Genomic DNA, 20,352 nt, shown 5'->3' on the forward strand with positions numbered 1-20,352 from the left:
TTACATTATTTGCCCAATTGTACCCACCCGAAAAATCAATATCGGGAAACGAAATATATTTGCAGCAGTATAAAATTATAATGATTGTTGTAAGAATTATATTATACTACGCAATACGTTTTTGAATCCTTTTTATAATAATTGTATAATACAATGAAATCATACATCGTAGTTAAAATCGTCATGATGTACGTATTATAGATTTTTTAATTTTTAACTAATAAATAATTTTAAAGTTGAATCGTATTATTTTATTTTAATAGAAATGGTTATACCATCGTCGGAAGTGGGGGGGAGGGGGGGTACTTACCGACCATTATACGATAGTGTGGTAAAATAATCACCTAGTATAACTTATAAGAAAAAGTCGCCGTAGGATACGTATATTGAATTCTCACTATATCTAATGGTTTTATTTGGCGTTATCATTATTAAGTTCTAGTATCAGGCCCAACCTATACCTACCGCTACAGAGATCGACGTTGGCGTGAAACGTCTACTTTCTAAACAAGCTGTGCAACAACTACTTTTACATGTGTAATTATGAATATTTTAAACACTATTTAGAATATTATGTATTTTATAATAATATAATATGAAGTAGCAATTAATTATAATTTTATTTTGCACGTCGGAAATTAATAATATTTTATAGGACACCTATAGAATGCATGAAATATTTATAATTACTCGGCCGATTTTTAAGTTTAGATTTGTTTTTTTCTAAATAAAAAATTAAAACAAATTATATAAAACTATAAAATTAATAATTGTACTGAGTGATTACTGATCACAATTATTTTTATATTTATTTAATTTACATATTATTTTTCTAATGAATTTATCGGTGGCTTGATTCAATGTTCGAGATTCCCAACCCAAACACTTTCTTTATCACCTTAATTAATAATACGCATCACTAAATCATGATCACTCTTCAACGAAGAGTCCATAAAAGTTTCACACTTATTATGGTATACCTCCTTCTTGTATAGAGTTGCGCTACTGAAATTAAATTACTTATAGTGGCAATGATATTATTATTACTTTCATTATATGATTAACAAATATACAATTTCAACTTACATTTTTATGTACTCTCCAATTTTTTAAAAAACGAAATGCACGGTGGCTCAAAAAATCAATTATTATAATTTTAATTGTTTTTAATCTTTTACATAAAAAATATTAACAATCATATATCATTCGGTTTTATTTTTGGTTGTATAATTTTAAGAAATGAAAACTTGAAAATTGTTTGACCACAAATTATCGAACAACAACACTTTAAGTAAAAATACGGTATTTTAATAAAACACATAATTTTTATATATAATAGCAAGGCTGGGCAAGTTAATGATTTTTTTTAACTCAGTTAAATTAAATTAATATGTACCAATAACAAAAAGTTGAAAGTTAAAAATTAATTTAACTATAGGTTGACTCAGTTAAGTTAAATGTTAATACACACCTTTTGTTAACTTTTTATTAAGTTAAAAAAAAGTTAATTTGTTTATACAACGTTAGCGTACTTAATTTTTTTCCAACCCAAAACTAAATTATAGACTTATAGTGTTTATACTTTATACAGTTTTTCCATATAAGTTAGATTCGATTGATATCTTTATAACTGAACTTTAACTTTTTAACTCGTTAATGCCCAGCCTTGTATAATAGTGACTTCCACATATTTCGAGAAAGCTATATCTAAGTAAATAAACTAGTTATTTAAATCACAAAAATATCGATAACAATTTATATCCAACAAAAAAAATAATATATTTAAACCATTTACGTTAAAATATTTCTACAATATTGTAATTCAAGATAAAAAAAATAATAATTACAACAACAACAATATCGGTAGTATATTTTATCCTAACGTTATTTAATTTGATAAATAGAGTTGTACTCACGTGGCATCGGTCCTCAAGAAATCAGAATCTTTTGTGACTGGTGTTAAATCCAATACAGGCCTTTGGTAATTGTCCAGTACTTGAAGTTTAATCCCTCCCTATGTAAACAATAACAAAAACATCAATGAAAATCCTCATATAGTTTGGAACAGCACACGTATATGATCTAATTAACAATAAATAAACACCGCGGTGCAGCTTTACAATAATTAAAAGAAAATCCGCGATTTATAGAAATAATTGGACAATCAACAAGTAAAAGTGGAATATACACTTGCGAACCTTACAAACATAAGCCTAGGTACGTGGTATATATATCTGTGCATATATGTGTTTAAGTGTGGCGCTTCGATTCGAGTCAGTGACCTTATACACTCTAGTGATTCTTAGTGCTCTCGAAACTCCACCAAAGATTGTACCGACTGCAGGAATTCTCGGAGAAAGTAATGAAAAACGTACGAGGTTGGTAAAAAACTGGAGAATATATCTAAAAGCCGTTAAGCGACTGCCGCCATTATCAAGAAATAACTCAAGGCAATACACGCGAAAGTTACGTGTATATAGGTACAGTGTACACTTATAATAATATCGGATCTATTTATTTTTTTAAAATTTTTAATCGCGAAATTCTGTCGATCTGGTTTAAACAGCTTCTGCTGCAGATCAAACGAGTTTACACATGTATGTACCTACGTTAAGAGTCGAACCCGATCAGAGTCCGTTTTTCATATATTTTATGTCCTGACGTGTTATATAACACATATATTATATATACATTGCAATCCACTTAATGTGGACACGTTGGGCCCAAACTCATTTGCCCACATTAAGCGGTTGACCACTTAAACCGAACTTTGTTAGTTAGTATATTATGCATTGGAATTGGGACCGTTTCGCCTAACCAGACTGTTCTTCCCATATTACGCGGATGCCCATGTCAACCGGTGCCCACGTTAGGCGGAATCCGCTGTATATACCGTATTAGACATCACGCAGCCACGTATACAGAGCGAGGATTCCGGGAGGGGGGGGGGGGTCAACTCCAACCACCCTAAATGGTAAACGATTACTTTTGTATTATAACTTTTGATTTATATTGATTGCGTGTATATAACGTCATGTGCAATTCCGTTTTTACTTCGATTATAACACGACGATAACGATTAAAACCTCACCACCACGAGTGTTTTTTTTGTGCTATACCTGCTGGACACGTTTATGCGTTCGTGTTTTTATAAATTAAGTTTTAATTTGGTTATTGGTATTTATTTTTTCCGATTTTGATTTCAGTTTCGGGTATCGGTATTTATTTTTTCCGATTTTGATTTCGGTTTTGGATATCGGTATTTATTTTTGCTGATTCCGTTTTTAGTTTTGAATAGCAGTTTTTATTTTTTCCGATTTAAATTTCGGTTTTTAACGGTATTCAATATCGGTTTCAAGTTCTGTGTTATTTGTTGACCAAAAATCTTCGATTGTGTTGAAATAAATTTTTTCACTTTAGTTCGAATATTATAATATAGGTATGGATCGAAATTCGTGAAGTCAAATCGTGAACCACAAACATTGTAGGTATACGTGACAAAAGAAGACTACGTCAAAAGAATTCAAATATAATATAATATATAATAGGTATAACAATACTACGGCACTATATAATATAGAATCGTTTAAAAAATACAATTGACGATTTATTTGGAAGTTTTTACTGCCGGTAGACGTATAGAACGACTATAAAATTGCGCAACGATATTTTATTATATATATTTTGTTATTGTGTAGTCTATACCCTTACACAAATGACTAATTAATAATCTCGAATGCGCCCACATTCACCCTGTATATGCACAGAAAATCGTGCAGCTCCGACGGAGTCGAATTTATATTATTATTGCACTATAATATAATATATTATACGGAGTGCGGGTCATGCGCACCACGACGATCACAAGTAATATAATAATAATTTCGCGATGTCGATTAATAATAATATTGTCGTCCGGGAATCCTCGTCGGGATTGCACAACCACCTGCAGTTATAATAATATTGTCATCGCCGAGTTTTCGGTCACACGCTCCGCCGCCGATCGCTGTAGCAGCAAACGTTTCGTCGACACGTCATGTCGTGATCTCGGGCCGTATTCAGCTATAGCGCGAATATTGCAGAGTTTAGACTTACCCGGTGAGGATACGCCAGATGCCACGTGATGTTGAACGACGAACCAGACATCAACGAAGTCTTGACTGAGCCTGCGAATAAAATAAAAACGAAAACGGTTAAGTTATTATATATTATATATTACGTGTTTCGTGCGACCTGTTGCACAAAGACCTGTCCGTGGACAATCGAAATTTGATTGTTGTACAACTGTACACACACACACACATACGAAAAAAATACATTTGATAACTTTTCGAGTACCTACCTATATGTGATACATTTATCTAACTCTATTGCGTGTACAAAGGGATCGAGCGAACACGTTGAGCAATTGTACAGGTGTACAACAGTAGACGATATTTCAAGTTATCACCGCAGTTAGCGACGTATACAGGGTGTTTGTTTACGAGACACACCCGCCCACAGCCCACCTGTTACATCATGTTTACATGTTCCACTAACCACATCCTACCTAAACTTACTAACACGTATGGGTGTATTTGGATGCATAGGGAAAATATAGGCAATTCAACTTTTAAAATACATATATATAGGCACGCGTGTAATAACTAATTATATACCTACCTAGTACCTACCTACATTTGTATGCCTATAAAATTATATATATTTGCTAGCCAAAACTCCAATATTGTCAAGAAATACGTACAACGGCTTTTTTAATTTTTTTTTATTTTTAGTTAATTTCCGAAACACATTATAAATTTTAACAATCGTAGATCCCTTACACAGAAGTAATAATAAATTATCCTGAATCATATTTCATCAAACTGAAACCCTCTGTATAATAAAAAGATGACGTATTCGAATAACAACAATACGAACAATAAAATATTATAATATCTTTTGTCAAGTTGCAAATATTACAAACCATATTATGTTTTATAAAATGAACAGACAATAATTACGAGGTGTAATACGTATCCTACTAAATAAAAAAAATTCAACAGAAACGTAAAATTTCTAATTCGACCCGCGAGCTTTCTTTCGGAGGTATTTGTTGTTCCTGGTCTGGAAAATGTGCGTTATTTGGGCTATGAGATTTAAAAACATCGCAAAATTAACGTTTCTACGCGACGACGTGTTTTGAATAATGGAAAATTACGATTTTGAAAGTCAATCGTCGCGAATACTGGGCATACCGGGCCGACAGGCGTGGATCAATCGCGACAAAACAACAGCGTTTTGGCCTACAGGTCTGTTTCAAAATATTCCTGGCCACAGCCGCGTACGTACGGTACCTACGTAAGTGCGAAATTGAATGACGTTCGACACTCTCGTAATAACAATAACTATACAGCAGTGATCATTCCCTGCGCGTGTCTCTGGCACGCCACGGAATGTCGATTTTATAGGTCGTCGCGTGCCCGTCGGTCCACGCGGTATACATAAAATAATAATAATAATAATATGATATTATTATATTGCATTTATAACGCGCATATAAATATTATATTCGTTGTGGTTAGACGCTATTATTATGGAGTGTCGTACTGCGTATGATAATGCGCACACCGGAGGAGACCTACTGACCTTTTACGATATTATTTCCGTCGCCCACTGAACGTGCGCAAGTTTTCGCGTCATGTACCCAGGTATAGGTGTATAGGTATATTAAGTGTATAATATGCGGGCACGCAGCGCGCAAGTATTCCATTGTGCGCGAATTGTTTCAGAACAAAAGCTGAAGAAATGTAGTAAAACGCCAATCTTCTGTAGGGTAACGCGTGACGTAACTATACCGTCGAAATAATACCGCCGCCGCCGCCGCCGCCGCCGTCGTAGGTTGTATAATAACGACGATGATGATGATAATAATAATAATAATCTTTGAAATCTTGAAATCAGTATTGTTTTAAATCTCGACGGTTATATTTTCAGCTCGGAGACCAGAGCACTATAATAATAATAATATGACGTATAATAGGTTTCGTCACCGCCTGCATCACGTTAAGGCGGCGGTGGACGTTTACTGAGCGAATAATTTGAAATGATAATAATTAAGTATCCGCATATTATATTTTATAACGCAAAGGAATCATTGTAATGTTATTGTTAATCGCAGCAAACGGCTGAAATAAACGCGTTGGCAATAGTAATATTATTAATTTTATTTTTTGTTTTGTTTAATGTGACCTAATTGCACGATATGTCGATATCACTGATCTGAAACTAAAATATTAATGAAATATAATATTTATTAAATTCTGATGTCATACCAAAACCGGCACGTGATCCAAATACATTACACCGAAACCTCAGAACCACGTTCCAGCTAACACCATTACAATTATATCTACAAAATCCGTTTCAAATAAAAATGCATTAAAATTTCAAAAGCATATATTATTATACATTTTCTTGTACATTCTTTAGGTAAGTAAGTCACCGCAACTCACGAGACGCGATGTACAGTCACTGCAAAGTCGCACAGATGTATAGATAATATGAGATAGGTATGTCCGTAGGTATTATAATACAATATGCATCATAATATACCTGCAGTGTCCTTCAGAGTTCAGATAACACGCCATACTATCACAACCGCAATAAACTTACCTACACTCAGAACAAGCTTATTTTTTTTACAGGCATAGGTAATCGCTGTAGAACACGGCTTGTCAACAGCGCACAATTCTCACTTTTTTAAAACTCATAGCCGATATATTATATTTATTTATTTTTAAAGAATAAATGTCTAGATCATTTACAGGTGCAGGTTACATGTTATCGTACAACACACATTTTGCAGTGGAAATGTGTGATTCGCGTAGGCAACATGTTTCCCGAGCAATGTACGCGATTTCAAGGTCGGAGGAAAGAGGAGGCGTTTCAGGTATTGCACCTAAAACGCCTATTGCACTGCGCATAAATGTTAACGATAAAAGAAAAATATATGCTTACGCATGAACCAATTATGTAAGACACAACAAACTGTTAAAATATCATAACATCATTTACTTATACTACGTTAAAATAATTGAGAATATTTGAACGATTATATAAAATATAAGTCTTAGGTATGCGATTTTTAAGTGAACACTGAAAAAAAATTATATGTGTGTAACTCGGTAAAATGCAATACATCGTACAATCGTACAACTATAAGTAGGTAGGTACATATTATATGATTTGAACATTTTAATATACATAATAATATAATAGTAATGCTAATGACCAAGTTGTTGAAGCAGAAATTGTATAAATTTCAAGACCAATAAAAAAAAAAAATAATATAATATACATATTTTGATACATTTAAATGTTACTTGTTTCGTATTTACATAAGCCGTTCACCATCTCGAAGAGATGCGAGCAGCGCGAGACTGATATAATTACGTCAAATTGTTGAATATTATTATTCTATAGGTATCAAATATCAATATAAGAACAAGTATTTATAGATATATCACTATAACTGAGATATTAGTATTTTACTAGCCATCTATATTATTATGTCTTTGACATCGATCAATAGAAAAGTAATCTAGAGTCTATTTGCTCTATAATATATAATGTAGAATTCAATGTATAACAATTTACGAAAAAATGCAAAAATATTTATAATTTTGCTAACTATTAAATCATAAAGACATAAAACTCTCAAGTCGAAAATAGCGGTACGATGCAATTATTGATATAACTTTTTTTTAAAACCATTTTATTCACAATCTATACTATACAATATTAGTACCTAGGTACAAAGAGTAAAATTTGATACATGGTTATTAACAGGAGGTAGCGTTTATGAGCACTCAACAGTTCCAACCCGACCAGGCACTTTTTAGGTAATACCTATTGTATTATTTTATTTTTTATTTTAGTAGGTCTCTAGGCCACTGTCTTTTAAGTCTTTTACGTACTTTACCGGGAAGTGAGATGGGGGATAGTTGATTGATACTGTGAGAGTTTAAGTTAGTATGGAATTTAAAGTAATATATATTTCACTAAGGGTAAGGATTTTTAGGGCTTTGTGAAGATTATTGTTTGTGAAATACCAAGGAGAAGACGTTAATAGTCGTAAGCAAATGGATTGAAACGATTGTAGCGTTTTGGCAGGACTCCATAACTGAATACCATAGTATGTCCAAACTGGTCGAGTTATTGACTTGTGTATGGTAAATTCATTGGATAGTGAGTTGGTAATACCAACAAAATATTTTTAATCCCTATGTAATATATTATCTTTGGATGTAAAATAATTTCTAATTTTAATTTTAAAATGAAATCTAGATAGAAGACAAAATATAATCATCAAAACTGTTCGTTTTGACTTTTGAGTTAAAACTATTAAATAAGGTATGGTCAAATTGTTTTTTTTCTATTACTAGTATATTTCAAATTAATTAATTTTTATTGGAGTCTGGGACTTATCCACCATCCAAATCTGTAAACACATCTCAAAAATAATACACTAACCTCTGAGGTTGGGAAAATAATTAATAATCAATAAAAGTAAATAGACCTATTCAAGACAAAATATATATTTTTACACTAATAATACATTATAAATACACTAAAAATGTTTCAGATTGTTTCGCGTGATAGTAAAAGATGAATGAATGAGTTTGTCTGCAGATAAATTATATTATGTAGATAATAGTGCAAATAAATAAAAGTGAAAGTCGGAGATGCAATATTTTACTGAGACTATTAAAGTAATTTAGCAAGAACAACATTGTAATAGTCTTATTTGTAATTAAAAATTTAAATATTTCATGCCACAACTGAATTGATTAGTAGGAGCCTATATATTTGTATTATATAAGTCATAACCACTCTTAACAATATGATAAGAACATCTTAATAAGTAAATCTTTTAAATTTGTTAAAACTCGAAATTATAATCAACACATTTTAATACTAAAATATTAGTAGGTAAGTGTATTAATATTTTATATATTATATTAAAATGTCAACCCAAAAATAAATTCTATGATAAATTAAAACAATTTGAAGGATGCATAATGTATCGTATCATGAACCATGATACGTACTTATTACGTACGAGTAATGAGTATGTTCAATCAGCTAAAATGTTTTAAATTCACACGAGTTATATTCAATATAATATATATTTACTATAAAATACTAACACACAGTTTGAGTGTTAACGAACATAACAGATTATTTTTTATAGTTCTTAGCGAAACGTTTAGGGTTTTCAGTAATAGTGTTACATTTTTATACAATTCATGAATAATAAATAAGTGTATATTTTTTCGTTACAGAGTTCTTGTTTCTAATGCTGTGTGTGGCAACACAGAAGTGAAATTATTATTTACTGTTCATGATCGCTTTAATCCGGACGACGTATACAAATGTTTCTTTTTAAATTTGACAGCTATTAATGCATAAAAACTGTAAAAACTCAACTCGAATATTCGCTGTCCAATCGCAATAATAATCGTAAAAGGTATTATTCAAGTAGGAATTAAAAAATAAATATTTTCAACGTATTGCGGCAGTTAAAGAAACGCGCGATATATCATCGATAACTTTCGTTGAAGTGGTACCTATTTTGGTACCTATACACTTATACAACATCGAAACCTACATGGGTGGGATAATATTATAATTTATACGAATTACACATTTTAGACTATAATATATTTATACCATTCCTCAAGTCATTTATTTTTCAACTCGAGACACAGATTTCGCCTATATATATATTGTTTTTCTCGGTAAAACGAATGTCGATCGACAGTATTTTTTTCCCATTTTATCGCGGTTGTTTTTAATTGCGAAATACGTATTCTAGTATAAAATAGTAAAGTCAACTGTGTTAAAATGTAAAAAAAAAAACAGCGTTTGACTATAATGGAACGGATGAGTTGCCACGTAACAAACCGCACGCGTATCCTCATCGTAGGCTTTCGATATGTTGTGTTGCGTAAAAAAAATATGTAGTTAGGTACAAGCGCGTTTTATAATAATTTATTTATACACGCGCCGAGCTAGAAAAGGAATCCACGTGAGGAGTGCACAATATATATGGATATAAGCGCCACGCAATATAATATATTATGTCCGTTTCGAAACGGTTATTATTTAATAATAATAATTTATTTTACAATAATATTATGGCGGGACGACGATGGAACGCGTTTGGAAACTCGAGTAAAAATTTAAAAAAAGAACTCCTCGTCGGCCCTATAAATGGCACGTTACATGCAGTGTTGAAATCAAGCATGTAGGTACTCTAGTAAAAGTCCTATTTGAGTATATAGTATTCATATTATACTTTTTAAGTACTGAATTACGTATTTTAAATACTTTTGAAAAAAGTATTTTAACAAGAAGTACTATCTGTATCTGTATATAAAATCAAATACTCTAATAATTCTTTTTAAGTTTATATATTGTTTTCTAATTTCATTTTGATCTCGTAAAAAAAATAAAGATTGAGAATATACATAATAATAATATATTTGTTTACTCTGAATTATAGTCAACCGATAATCAAATGCTCCGTCAAATAAAACAGTAAGTTGAGTATCTTAAAGTTTTGCCAAACGTTGCGATGGAGAATATAATATATACACAATAATTAACGTAAAGCATGACAATCGGTTCTATTAATTTATAAGGTATAAAACATATGAAAGTATCTATTAAAGAAGTATTTTTATTTGCACTCCGTGTCTGTACTTGAATATACCTATAGGTACTCTTAAAAAGGGTCTTGTTCAAGACTGGAGTCATAAGTGTACGTGTAAGTTCGTCATCGCGGAAACCGCCGAAAATCGAAAAACATCGATGTGACTTTCACCGATGTGGCGGCCAACTTAATCTGTAACGCGCTTTCTACCGAAGGCCGTGGCCACGGAGGCCTTCTCTCGCCGCGGGATCGAGTCGCACTACGCGTATGTTATGATGGCTTCGGCAAGTGTGGTGAAGGAACGTTCGCCCACCTCGCGCCTAAATAGAAATAGAAATTACATAAAAAGCAGCCCGCCGGCGTCGTCGAGGCCCTCACCCGTATAATAATAATATGTTATATACCCCATAATAGCCATGCCCGCGATGACTGATGAAATTATTTAGATATTATTGTTGTCGTGCGATTGAGTGCTCTATGACCCGCGCCCGGATGACGACGACGTCGCGACGGACGACAAATTTTGCCCGCCGGAAACAAAAGATGATAATATGCAAACGATTGTATTGTAATATTGTTATATTATTACAATACGCTGCGGTGTGCGTTGCGTACATTATTCCATATATTATATTTAATATATATTATTATTATTATAGTTATCCCACGGACCTGCAATAATAATAATAATAATGACATAGGTGCGTATGTGTACACACGAACTACGGCGGCGGTAGAAGATAATATTTCGTAATGGCATCATGATAAATAATAATAATAATACCCAACGCGTCGAAGAGAAAGACGTAGCATAACAATATTATAAAGTGTCGGTCGGAGAAGACGATCTCGGGCTGTGCAGGACTTTGGGGAGGACACGGGGGGGGGGGGGGAACAATGTTAGTCGGCGGAGAGAAAACTTGTCGTGAGTGATTTTACGCGCGTATTCTCTCCGACTAGCTCGCTGGCAGCGCGGTGTGTGTATACGCGTGCCGGTCACGAGCTTGTCGTGGGATCTTCTCGCCGGCAGCCGTGAAAGTGAATATTATTATTATTAAATTTTTTTTACTACTACACGCATATACTGCATTCGAAACCCGTCGAACGCGTTTGTCGTATAATATCTCAAACATAATAATAATAATAATAATAATGATAATATTATTATTATGTGCGACGGTGGCGGCCCTTGAAAATCGTCACAGACCCGGTGGCTAATAATTGCGACCTCCGGCCCGACGACCCCGGCGACACTTTGACCGCGCTGTATTCCCGAACGACGTCTGCGCGCCGCGATTGTTCTCCGCGAAATTTAAAATTCCTCGGCGAGTTACGACGATAGTTGTTGTGGTTATGGCTTGCAGCTGCCGCTCGGAGCTATTATTTTAAGTACATTTCGACTCGACCCCTGATACCACTGTTACCGCTAAATCTTTCAAACGGACGCGCGCGGACATATTATTTGATTCTTATATGAGTAGGTATATAATTTTTATTCAGTAGGTGTTAATTTGTATATAATTGGTGGCCGATTAATAACAATTATGCTATTATAGATAATAATAGGTAATCGTAAAACACTTTAAACAAACGTATTGCACAATATATAACTACGGCGGAGATCACTTTTCCGCATTTCCGAAATTTAATTAAAGTTTAATGTTCTTTTACTTCTATATCATTATCGCGCACCTATTATATACGTTTAAAATTAAATTGTTTTATCGTTGATTTATATATGTATTTAATTTTGGTGACTTTGAATAGCTATAGCTATCAACAGAACAACACAGATTTTCACACGAATACGCTGGAAAAAGAGTGTTACATAAATGTAACATTAATAAAATATATTATGATATATAATGTGAAATAACTGTAGAGCGACAAAAGAAAACAAATGTATTGTCTATGCATTCCCGTATACGTATAAGATGTTTGAAAAATCAAAGAATGAAAATTTGCAGGACGTTTAATTTTTCCCAGAATTTGTCAACAGATATATTTCATTAGATATGTGTTTTTTTAGGGAAAAGTTAAGTATTTAGCAATTACAAACAGCGCCGTTATATAGTGCGACTATATAGGTAGGTTAACAATTCCGGTTACTCTGCGGGACACAGCTGCACATGTAAGATAAAACGTATGTCAACTAAAATTGATTACTTAAAAAATCTTAGTAAAGCTGACAATATACCAAAAATGATTGAAATAAAAAAACTGTTCCGATATAACTCGATTAAAAATTACTCAAGAATTATATATTATAATGACGAATTTTAACTACCATATATATTATCATATTATATTAATATAAAATCATACTTATAATTATCCATATTATGATAATATACGACGGGCAGCTTACTTTCGTATTCATTTTCAGATGAACTACGTATTTTTTTAAACATGATATAGCCGACTTCGACGGTATTAATTACAAGACAAGACCTAAAATTACACACACGCACACACACGCACACACACACACACACACACACACACACACACACACACACACACACACACACACACACACTATCGGGGTATCCTATGAAAATTTCTCCGGTAGTGCGTGTATCGTTTAACCAAAACTGGTATTTGGTGACGAGAAAGTGTAACTGAAACACGCGGGGATAAGTGAAACAAATAAAATAAATACGCTCCTCGTCGGAGCACATGCGTGCATGTTATTAATCTAGAAATTATTGTTAGACGAGATTTCAAATGTTACGCGTCAGGTAGGTAGGTATGTGTTATCGTTCACCAAAAATTATAATAATAATTATTACACACACCCAAATTGACAAAATTTTGGTCCTGGTTTGTGGACGACTAAAACGAAAGCGCGTATAAGCCGCACACACGTACCTCTATAATATGTGTACCTACCTTCATATATCCTGAAAGATGAACGTGCTTATTGACGAGTTCGTTTACCGAATGAAATTATCATAATTAACGTTATGCAACGGACACGTGACTCCGAAACGGAATTATAAATTTTTGATCCACACCAGTCGATTGCAATATTTAAATACATAAAATGGCGTTTGTGCTTTCACGAATATCGCGTAGGTACCCACATTATAGTCGTTTGTATCGTGTATATGAATAGAGAAGCATAATATAGAATTACGATAAATTGGTTACCTATATAGTATATTATACGCAACAGCTTCATATAATATTATGAGTTGTTTCTCGCGCAGTTAAACTACCTATACCTACCTATATATATGTGGTTTTTACACAAGTACAAATTATTGGACAAATCAATGAGCTCGACTGATAAACTTCACAATTTAGAATACCTCGTACAGCTGTAGTTATACGTTATATTAGGCTACTGCATCAAAATATACATATTATTATACTTAATGCAGACATGCAGCTATGCAGCGTATAATATCATGAAAGCGATTCTTAAACCTTACATTATATTATACGTGGCTGAACGGTTTAGTTTAGAACATCAAAACCGCATATTTTATGATAATTTTATAGCATAACATACTTATATTACATTATGCGTGTGGCGATTCGGTCTGAAAAATGTAGAACCATATGGCCGAAAGTGGTCGTAAACTTTCATATTTTCAGTTTGCTGTGCATGGATGTTAATTAAACCGAAAAGACTATTAGAACGTACAGTGCACAGGTAAAGTTTTTTTGGATTTGGACAATTAATTAATTACAATTATTAAAGCAATTACATACAACTTAAGTTAGATGCCAGAAAAATAATGGTAAATAATGTATTATTGTTTTTATGGCAATCGGTTTAATGGGAATTTTGATCATGGAGAAATGAGTCGTACCTAAATAATATGTGATGTATAATATATACATATTCATTTTAGGTATGAAAATATAGAAATTAATTTTAAAACAAATTAAAGAGTAAAAACATAGACGTTATAGTTAGTCCAATTTGAAATAGGAAATGAAAAAGTTTCTAAATGTATTATTATAACAATATAATAGGTTTTGTTTAAAAAAAAAACATACTCTTCGTTCTCAATGTATTAAAAAGAGCAAATATTGTATTGGAAAAATGTTTCTAACTGAAGCATTACTCGTAGTAGCCTCTTGAATCTATTCACTGTAATATTCAGACGCATGATGCTCCTTTCGCTTCTCACGACTAAACACTTATGGGAAAACTTTTCAACCCGTGGTCGATTGTGGTTTTTGCATACACGTCTTCAGGTCATGGATAGGTCGTAGAAAACGATTTGAATAATAGAACAATTATTATACGTCTTGAAGAAAAACACTATAGGTATAGATTACAACTCCGAAACTGAGTAGTACCTATAATATTTTATAACGTACAACCGTATACCGCAGCAGGTCAGGTTATACTCGTATAGGTATACGCGGTCCAAAATAATATTCAGACAGTAAACAAACGGGCGGGGTCCTCCCGAGATTGTTTTACTTTCAATTTCAATACGTTCTTCGCATTCTTCTATATTCAAGGCTGTTATCGTTTTAAAATAAAACGACTCTTCTGGCATTCGACCAGCGCCTTCTAATTTGTATCGTACATAAAATATATTTTCGATCAATTTAATATGAACTTTGCATTGATAAATAGGATAAGAATGATCGATCAACTATTTTGATCGAAACCAGCACCAGTGACCTAGTATCCGTAATATATCCCGTGTGTCCACTGAAATAAAAATTAATGTAAGCAAACTTAAAAATATTACCAACACGTCATAATATAGATATTATTATCTAAGTACCTATTCCATATAGAACAGTAAAAATATGTAACGCGGAAATAGGTACACAAAATTAAATACGAGTGAGTACAACATGGAAGTATAACGAACATTTATTCGAGGTCAATATTGTTAAAATATCCTTGAATATAAAAGATAAATAATCATACAGCTTTCTACGGGCACAGACAATAATAACGTATAGGTAAACTTTCGATTTCATCTCGCAACACGTTTGGATCGTCTGTATTTTTCGCCGATAAATCAATCATTTATATTATACTGCTGTAATAAACATATAATATTTCGTAATAATTAAAATAATTTAATATCTTGGGGGGGGGGGAGGGGGATATCTAATAAATCTCGAGTTTTGAAAACGAAAAAAACCATCACGTCCGTCGCAAGACCGACACCGTCGTGTGTTTCGAATAAACCGGGTATAGTTGTAGTCATTCATATAATATAATATCATTAAATCATATACAATCGTCGAGGGGGAGAAGTGGCCAGACGGGATTCCTACAGCACCGAGCCACCGCAGCAACAGCGGTGAACAACAAGCTACTACGTTTCGGTATGTCTTCTAAACAAATTATGGGTGTATACTGCACAGTATAATATTATTATACAATACGGCAGCAGCAGCTCATACACCGATAGGTGTTGAATGTATATATATATATTTTTTTACCTACAGGTGGGCTGCATTCGACCAACGACGACGACGACGACGACGACGACGACGAACTATTGTGTAACGCCTGCACAGTACCTAGTTAAATCACTATTATACCGAAGCCTATAATATTATGTGTTATATTTTTTCTCCACCTTTTTCTATTGCGACATAATATTTTTTGTGGTATACCAACTACACCGTATAGGAACGAATTACACTTGTTATTTTTTTCGTGTATAGAAAATCATAATAATCATTTTTAGATATAAATTTCAAAATATCAAAAACACACGCGTCCGATATAATATACTATCCGTTCAATAACCCGCCAAGAATAATATTCCACGTCGGTAAGTAAATACGAAACATCATATAATATAATATGGTACGTCCTAATAATATTAATTCAACCATCATACGTACATGATATAATGATATGTACCTACAAAAAGTGTTACGTCTTACGTGGATCAATACACACTGAGAATATATTTTATATGCGTATGTTACGAATATTACACAATCGGAATTACTTCGACTATTATATATAATAATATTGTTATGTATATATAGTGACTACATTTCACAGTGACTACATTTCATATAGTATTATCAGATTAAAAAAATCCTTGGCCCATACGCATTAATTTAGTGTGTGTGTTTTTTTTCTTAAGTATACGGTATAACTGAACAAATAAATAATTGTATGTACCTACTTTGATAGATATATTTTATAGATTGAAATAAAACTCTTATCATCTTATATTATTATTATGTACATTCAACTAACGTTTTTTTCTCTCTCAATGTTTCGCTCGGTCATGTATATAATGTTGAGTTCCTATACACAATGTTAATTGCTTTCATTCTACGATCAGCGAGTAGGTACCTATAGTGTAGTGTATATTATGCGATGGTTTCAACATCCGTACAAATATTTTGAATTAAAAATCTAAAGTGGATGCATACTGCAGTATCTATGACATACGTACCACAAAAACGTTTCGAGTTTTCATTATATACTTTTGCGCACAACAATAATGCGATGAAAATATAAAAGAAAGATAATTAAACTTAATTTTGGAAACAAATCCTGAGAGTGGAAAAAAAATATTTTGATTTAAGTTAAGAAATCCGATAAAAAAAATTAATTGATATGCCTTTAGTAGGTACTTACGAGTACTTTCGATGATTTGGAATTGAATAAATATATATAATGTCTCATGCAAACACAACTGCAGGATATTAATCATAGTAAATGGCATAAAATAAATCCTACGTCCACGGCATGCCCTGTGGGCTATAGGTATAGGGCATAGGTTTATATTCTCAATACGTATATATTATGTGCACTGGAAGAGCTGCTCACGTAATACTTATCTATTATAATTATTTATTAATACACACACGCACGTATACAGTATAATATATTATATTTGAATTGATTAATACAATTGTATTATTATTAATATTATACCTATACCCGTACTATTATTGAAGCTCACAAATATGCGTGTCCTTCGGCAGACCCGTCCGATCGATTGCTCCCTCGGGATATCAAAACCTCATCTGCCTACGTCTATATATTATAATACTCTATAGACCTATTGTATACACGACGTTGTTATGAAACAAAATTAGTTATTTTGCATCAGTAGGCCACTTTGTTGTGGTACTATGATGGATTTTCGAACAATTACTCGTAGAGATATTTCATGGAAAACTCGGATGAAAATAATACTTAACGGCACAATAGTCGGTGCTGTCTATTGTTTGTAACACACATGGTACATAATAATATATTATAATATATTATAGACACGACGAACGTGTATCGAATAAGCTACCTACATAAATGCAAACAGATCAACAGAGAAAACAACAAATCTATGCTGGGCAAGTATAAGGCTTTGCTGACTGATGGTAATAATTACTGCATTATAATAATATTATTGCCAACAAGACGCATAGACTTACAAGGTTATAACTTATAAGTATTAATAGTAGTAACATGTTTAAAAACGTCAAACTCTGAACTTAAGGAATCACTGGCCGATATTCTAAATCAGGACCCCAATTTTATATCTCCACACACCGACAGATTTATCGTTGCCGCCAATTTACTCGACGGACTTCGATATCTATAACAACTTTATATAATATATATTGTCGTACTGGCTAATCGGGTATCTATTTTTATGTAATAATTATAGTGATCCATTATATTATATTTATACAAATAAATATAATATGATAATATGTAAATCTCTCCCAACTACAGCTGCCATTGGTAATTTTAAATAAAACAAATTAAACGTCTTACCTTTGGGCATACCACAGGGGCCGGGCGTTCTGCTTGTGTCCAGGAAGTCGAGGTCATATGTTCGGGCTGGAGGAAACGTGAGGGCTACATGGCTCGTGGTACTGCACACCAGACAAGCCACCACGGCCAATATTAATTCCCTCGAATTTGAGTTCATGATAAACGCTGCAGTGACGTACTTAAGCTATTCTCAGGCCCATTTCGTTCGACCTAGAAAATATAATAAAAATTATAAATATATATTATAGATTATGTTGAATACTTAAAATCAGTTGGAAATAATTTTAAATTTTTATACATAGGTACAAGCTGTTTTAGCGGTTTTATCTATTTTTTGTTTTTGTTTTCATTCACACGTAACCCTTATGTGTGTATTACTGTGAATGCTTATCAGTTGTTATAATATATGACTTAGGGTTGGTACCTATTACACCTAGCGTATATATCAATCGCGCCGAAATTACCTTTTCTGCCATAATAAATGTATAATTGGGCTATATTGTCTGTTGTGGACGACATTTTTTGAAATGTTTCCCACTCCATGACTTTTTTTTCAATTTTTAAGAAACCATTAACTATGTTTTTTAATAATCAAATTGTGCATGTTAAAAAGTTCCCTCCCCCCACCGACAAAATCATTTTACCGCCTCTGCTATGTACCTATTACATACAATATTAAGAATCATACGTGCGTCGTACGCTATCACTTATTATGGAGTTAAATCCAACTAAACGTATATAACAAATAGTTTTTTACCTATAGCAAATATGAGGTAGAGAAAATCCTCAAAAAATATCGTAGATTTGTAGATTATGGTTATAAATCAAACACCAACCATTACTATAAAAATCATCAAAAAGTGTCAACTGTGACTTTGGTGCTCATCCATCGTAACAGTAGTCAATATACAATAGTACCTACTGAAATAATGAATAATATAAACAATACACATTGAACACCGATTAAAATATCAAGCCAAACTTATTATACGTCAAATACAATATTATACCTTTCTTTCAGAATAAGCACAGATTGCACAGTGTATACTTTTAAGTTTTAAAAAATAATTCGATGAATAGATGAATCTGCAGTACAATAAATCTAATTTAAATCCATACACAGTACATATTAGTTTTATTCTTAGAAGTTGGTTGTAATGTTAACCGATATCCGATTAGTCATCTTATAAAAACCTTTACACACCAATCATAAGTAATCAAACTTATCTATTATTTATTTATTTTTATATTTTTATTTCAATCTAAGTTCTCACAAATATATGCGTCACCAAACATTCCAGATAATTATCATACTTATCTGTATCACAATAACTTGCTACCGTCTACACTATGAAAATTATTTCAGGTTTTTAATCGTTTTTAGTCCGTTGGATGAATACCACTAAATAACGATTATTCAATAACTGATATGTACAAAAACAAACAATACAAAAACATTCTATTTGTTTTTATTATTATTATTATTATTAGTGACTGTATAATATAATTATCTAACGGCTTACTGAAACTGATTTTGTTGACAACGTAAACATTGACAATATTCAATTGACCAGAGTTTTTCAATTGTATTATCCAATCGGATTATATGGTTTTGTGTTACGCAATCTAAGGATATAGTAATGTAGTAGAACGTTAAAAAATTTGTTTACAGTTAATTTTAAATTTAAGACCGAAAAATAGAATTAGCATGGGCATTTTAAAATTAAAAGATTTATTTCGTGATAAAATAAATTAATAAAATTGATAAATTCACTCCGAGTGGTCTAAAGTATGATTATTTTAAACTAATACAATATTATGTACTTAACTATTCTCGATTAAATATAGGTACACAGCTCATATTGCCAACGAACATATTATTATTTAGTTTAATAACGTATTAGATTAAAAT

At 32.4% G+C, this 20,352-nt stretch overlaps 1 protein-coding gene across 2 annotated transcripts in view; it reads right to left on the reverse strand.

Moving 5' to 3' along the window:
* Window positions 1-20,352, reverse strand: part of LOC132937981 (uncharacterized) — a 48,476-nt gene that overhangs the window by 21,352 nt on the left and 6,772 nt on the right. For both annotated transcript variants that reach the window (XR_009663862.1, XM_061004623.1), the window contains exons 2-4: window positions 18,441-18,650; window positions 4,096-4,166; window positions 1,917-2,014 (exon numbers count right to left, since the gene is read on the reverse strand). Coding sequence is in view for 1 of the 2 variants with exons in the window: in XM_061004623.1 (XP_060860606.1) it covers window positions 1,917-2,014; window positions 4,096-4,166; window positions 18,441-18,597 (326 nt within the window). In the remaining variant the exon portion in view is untranslated. The remainder of the gene's footprint in view (window positions 1-1,916; window positions 2,015-4,095; window positions 4,167-18,440; window positions 18,651-20,352) is intronic.

This window comes from Metopolophium dirhodum, chromosome 2 (genome assembly GCF_019925205.1).
Source record: "Metopolophium dirhodum isolate CAU chromosome 2, ASM1992520v1, whole genome shotgun sequence".
Taxonomy (NCBI): domain Eukaryota; kingdom Metazoa; phylum Arthropoda; class Insecta; order Hemiptera; family Aphididae; genus Metopolophium; species Metopolophium dirhodum.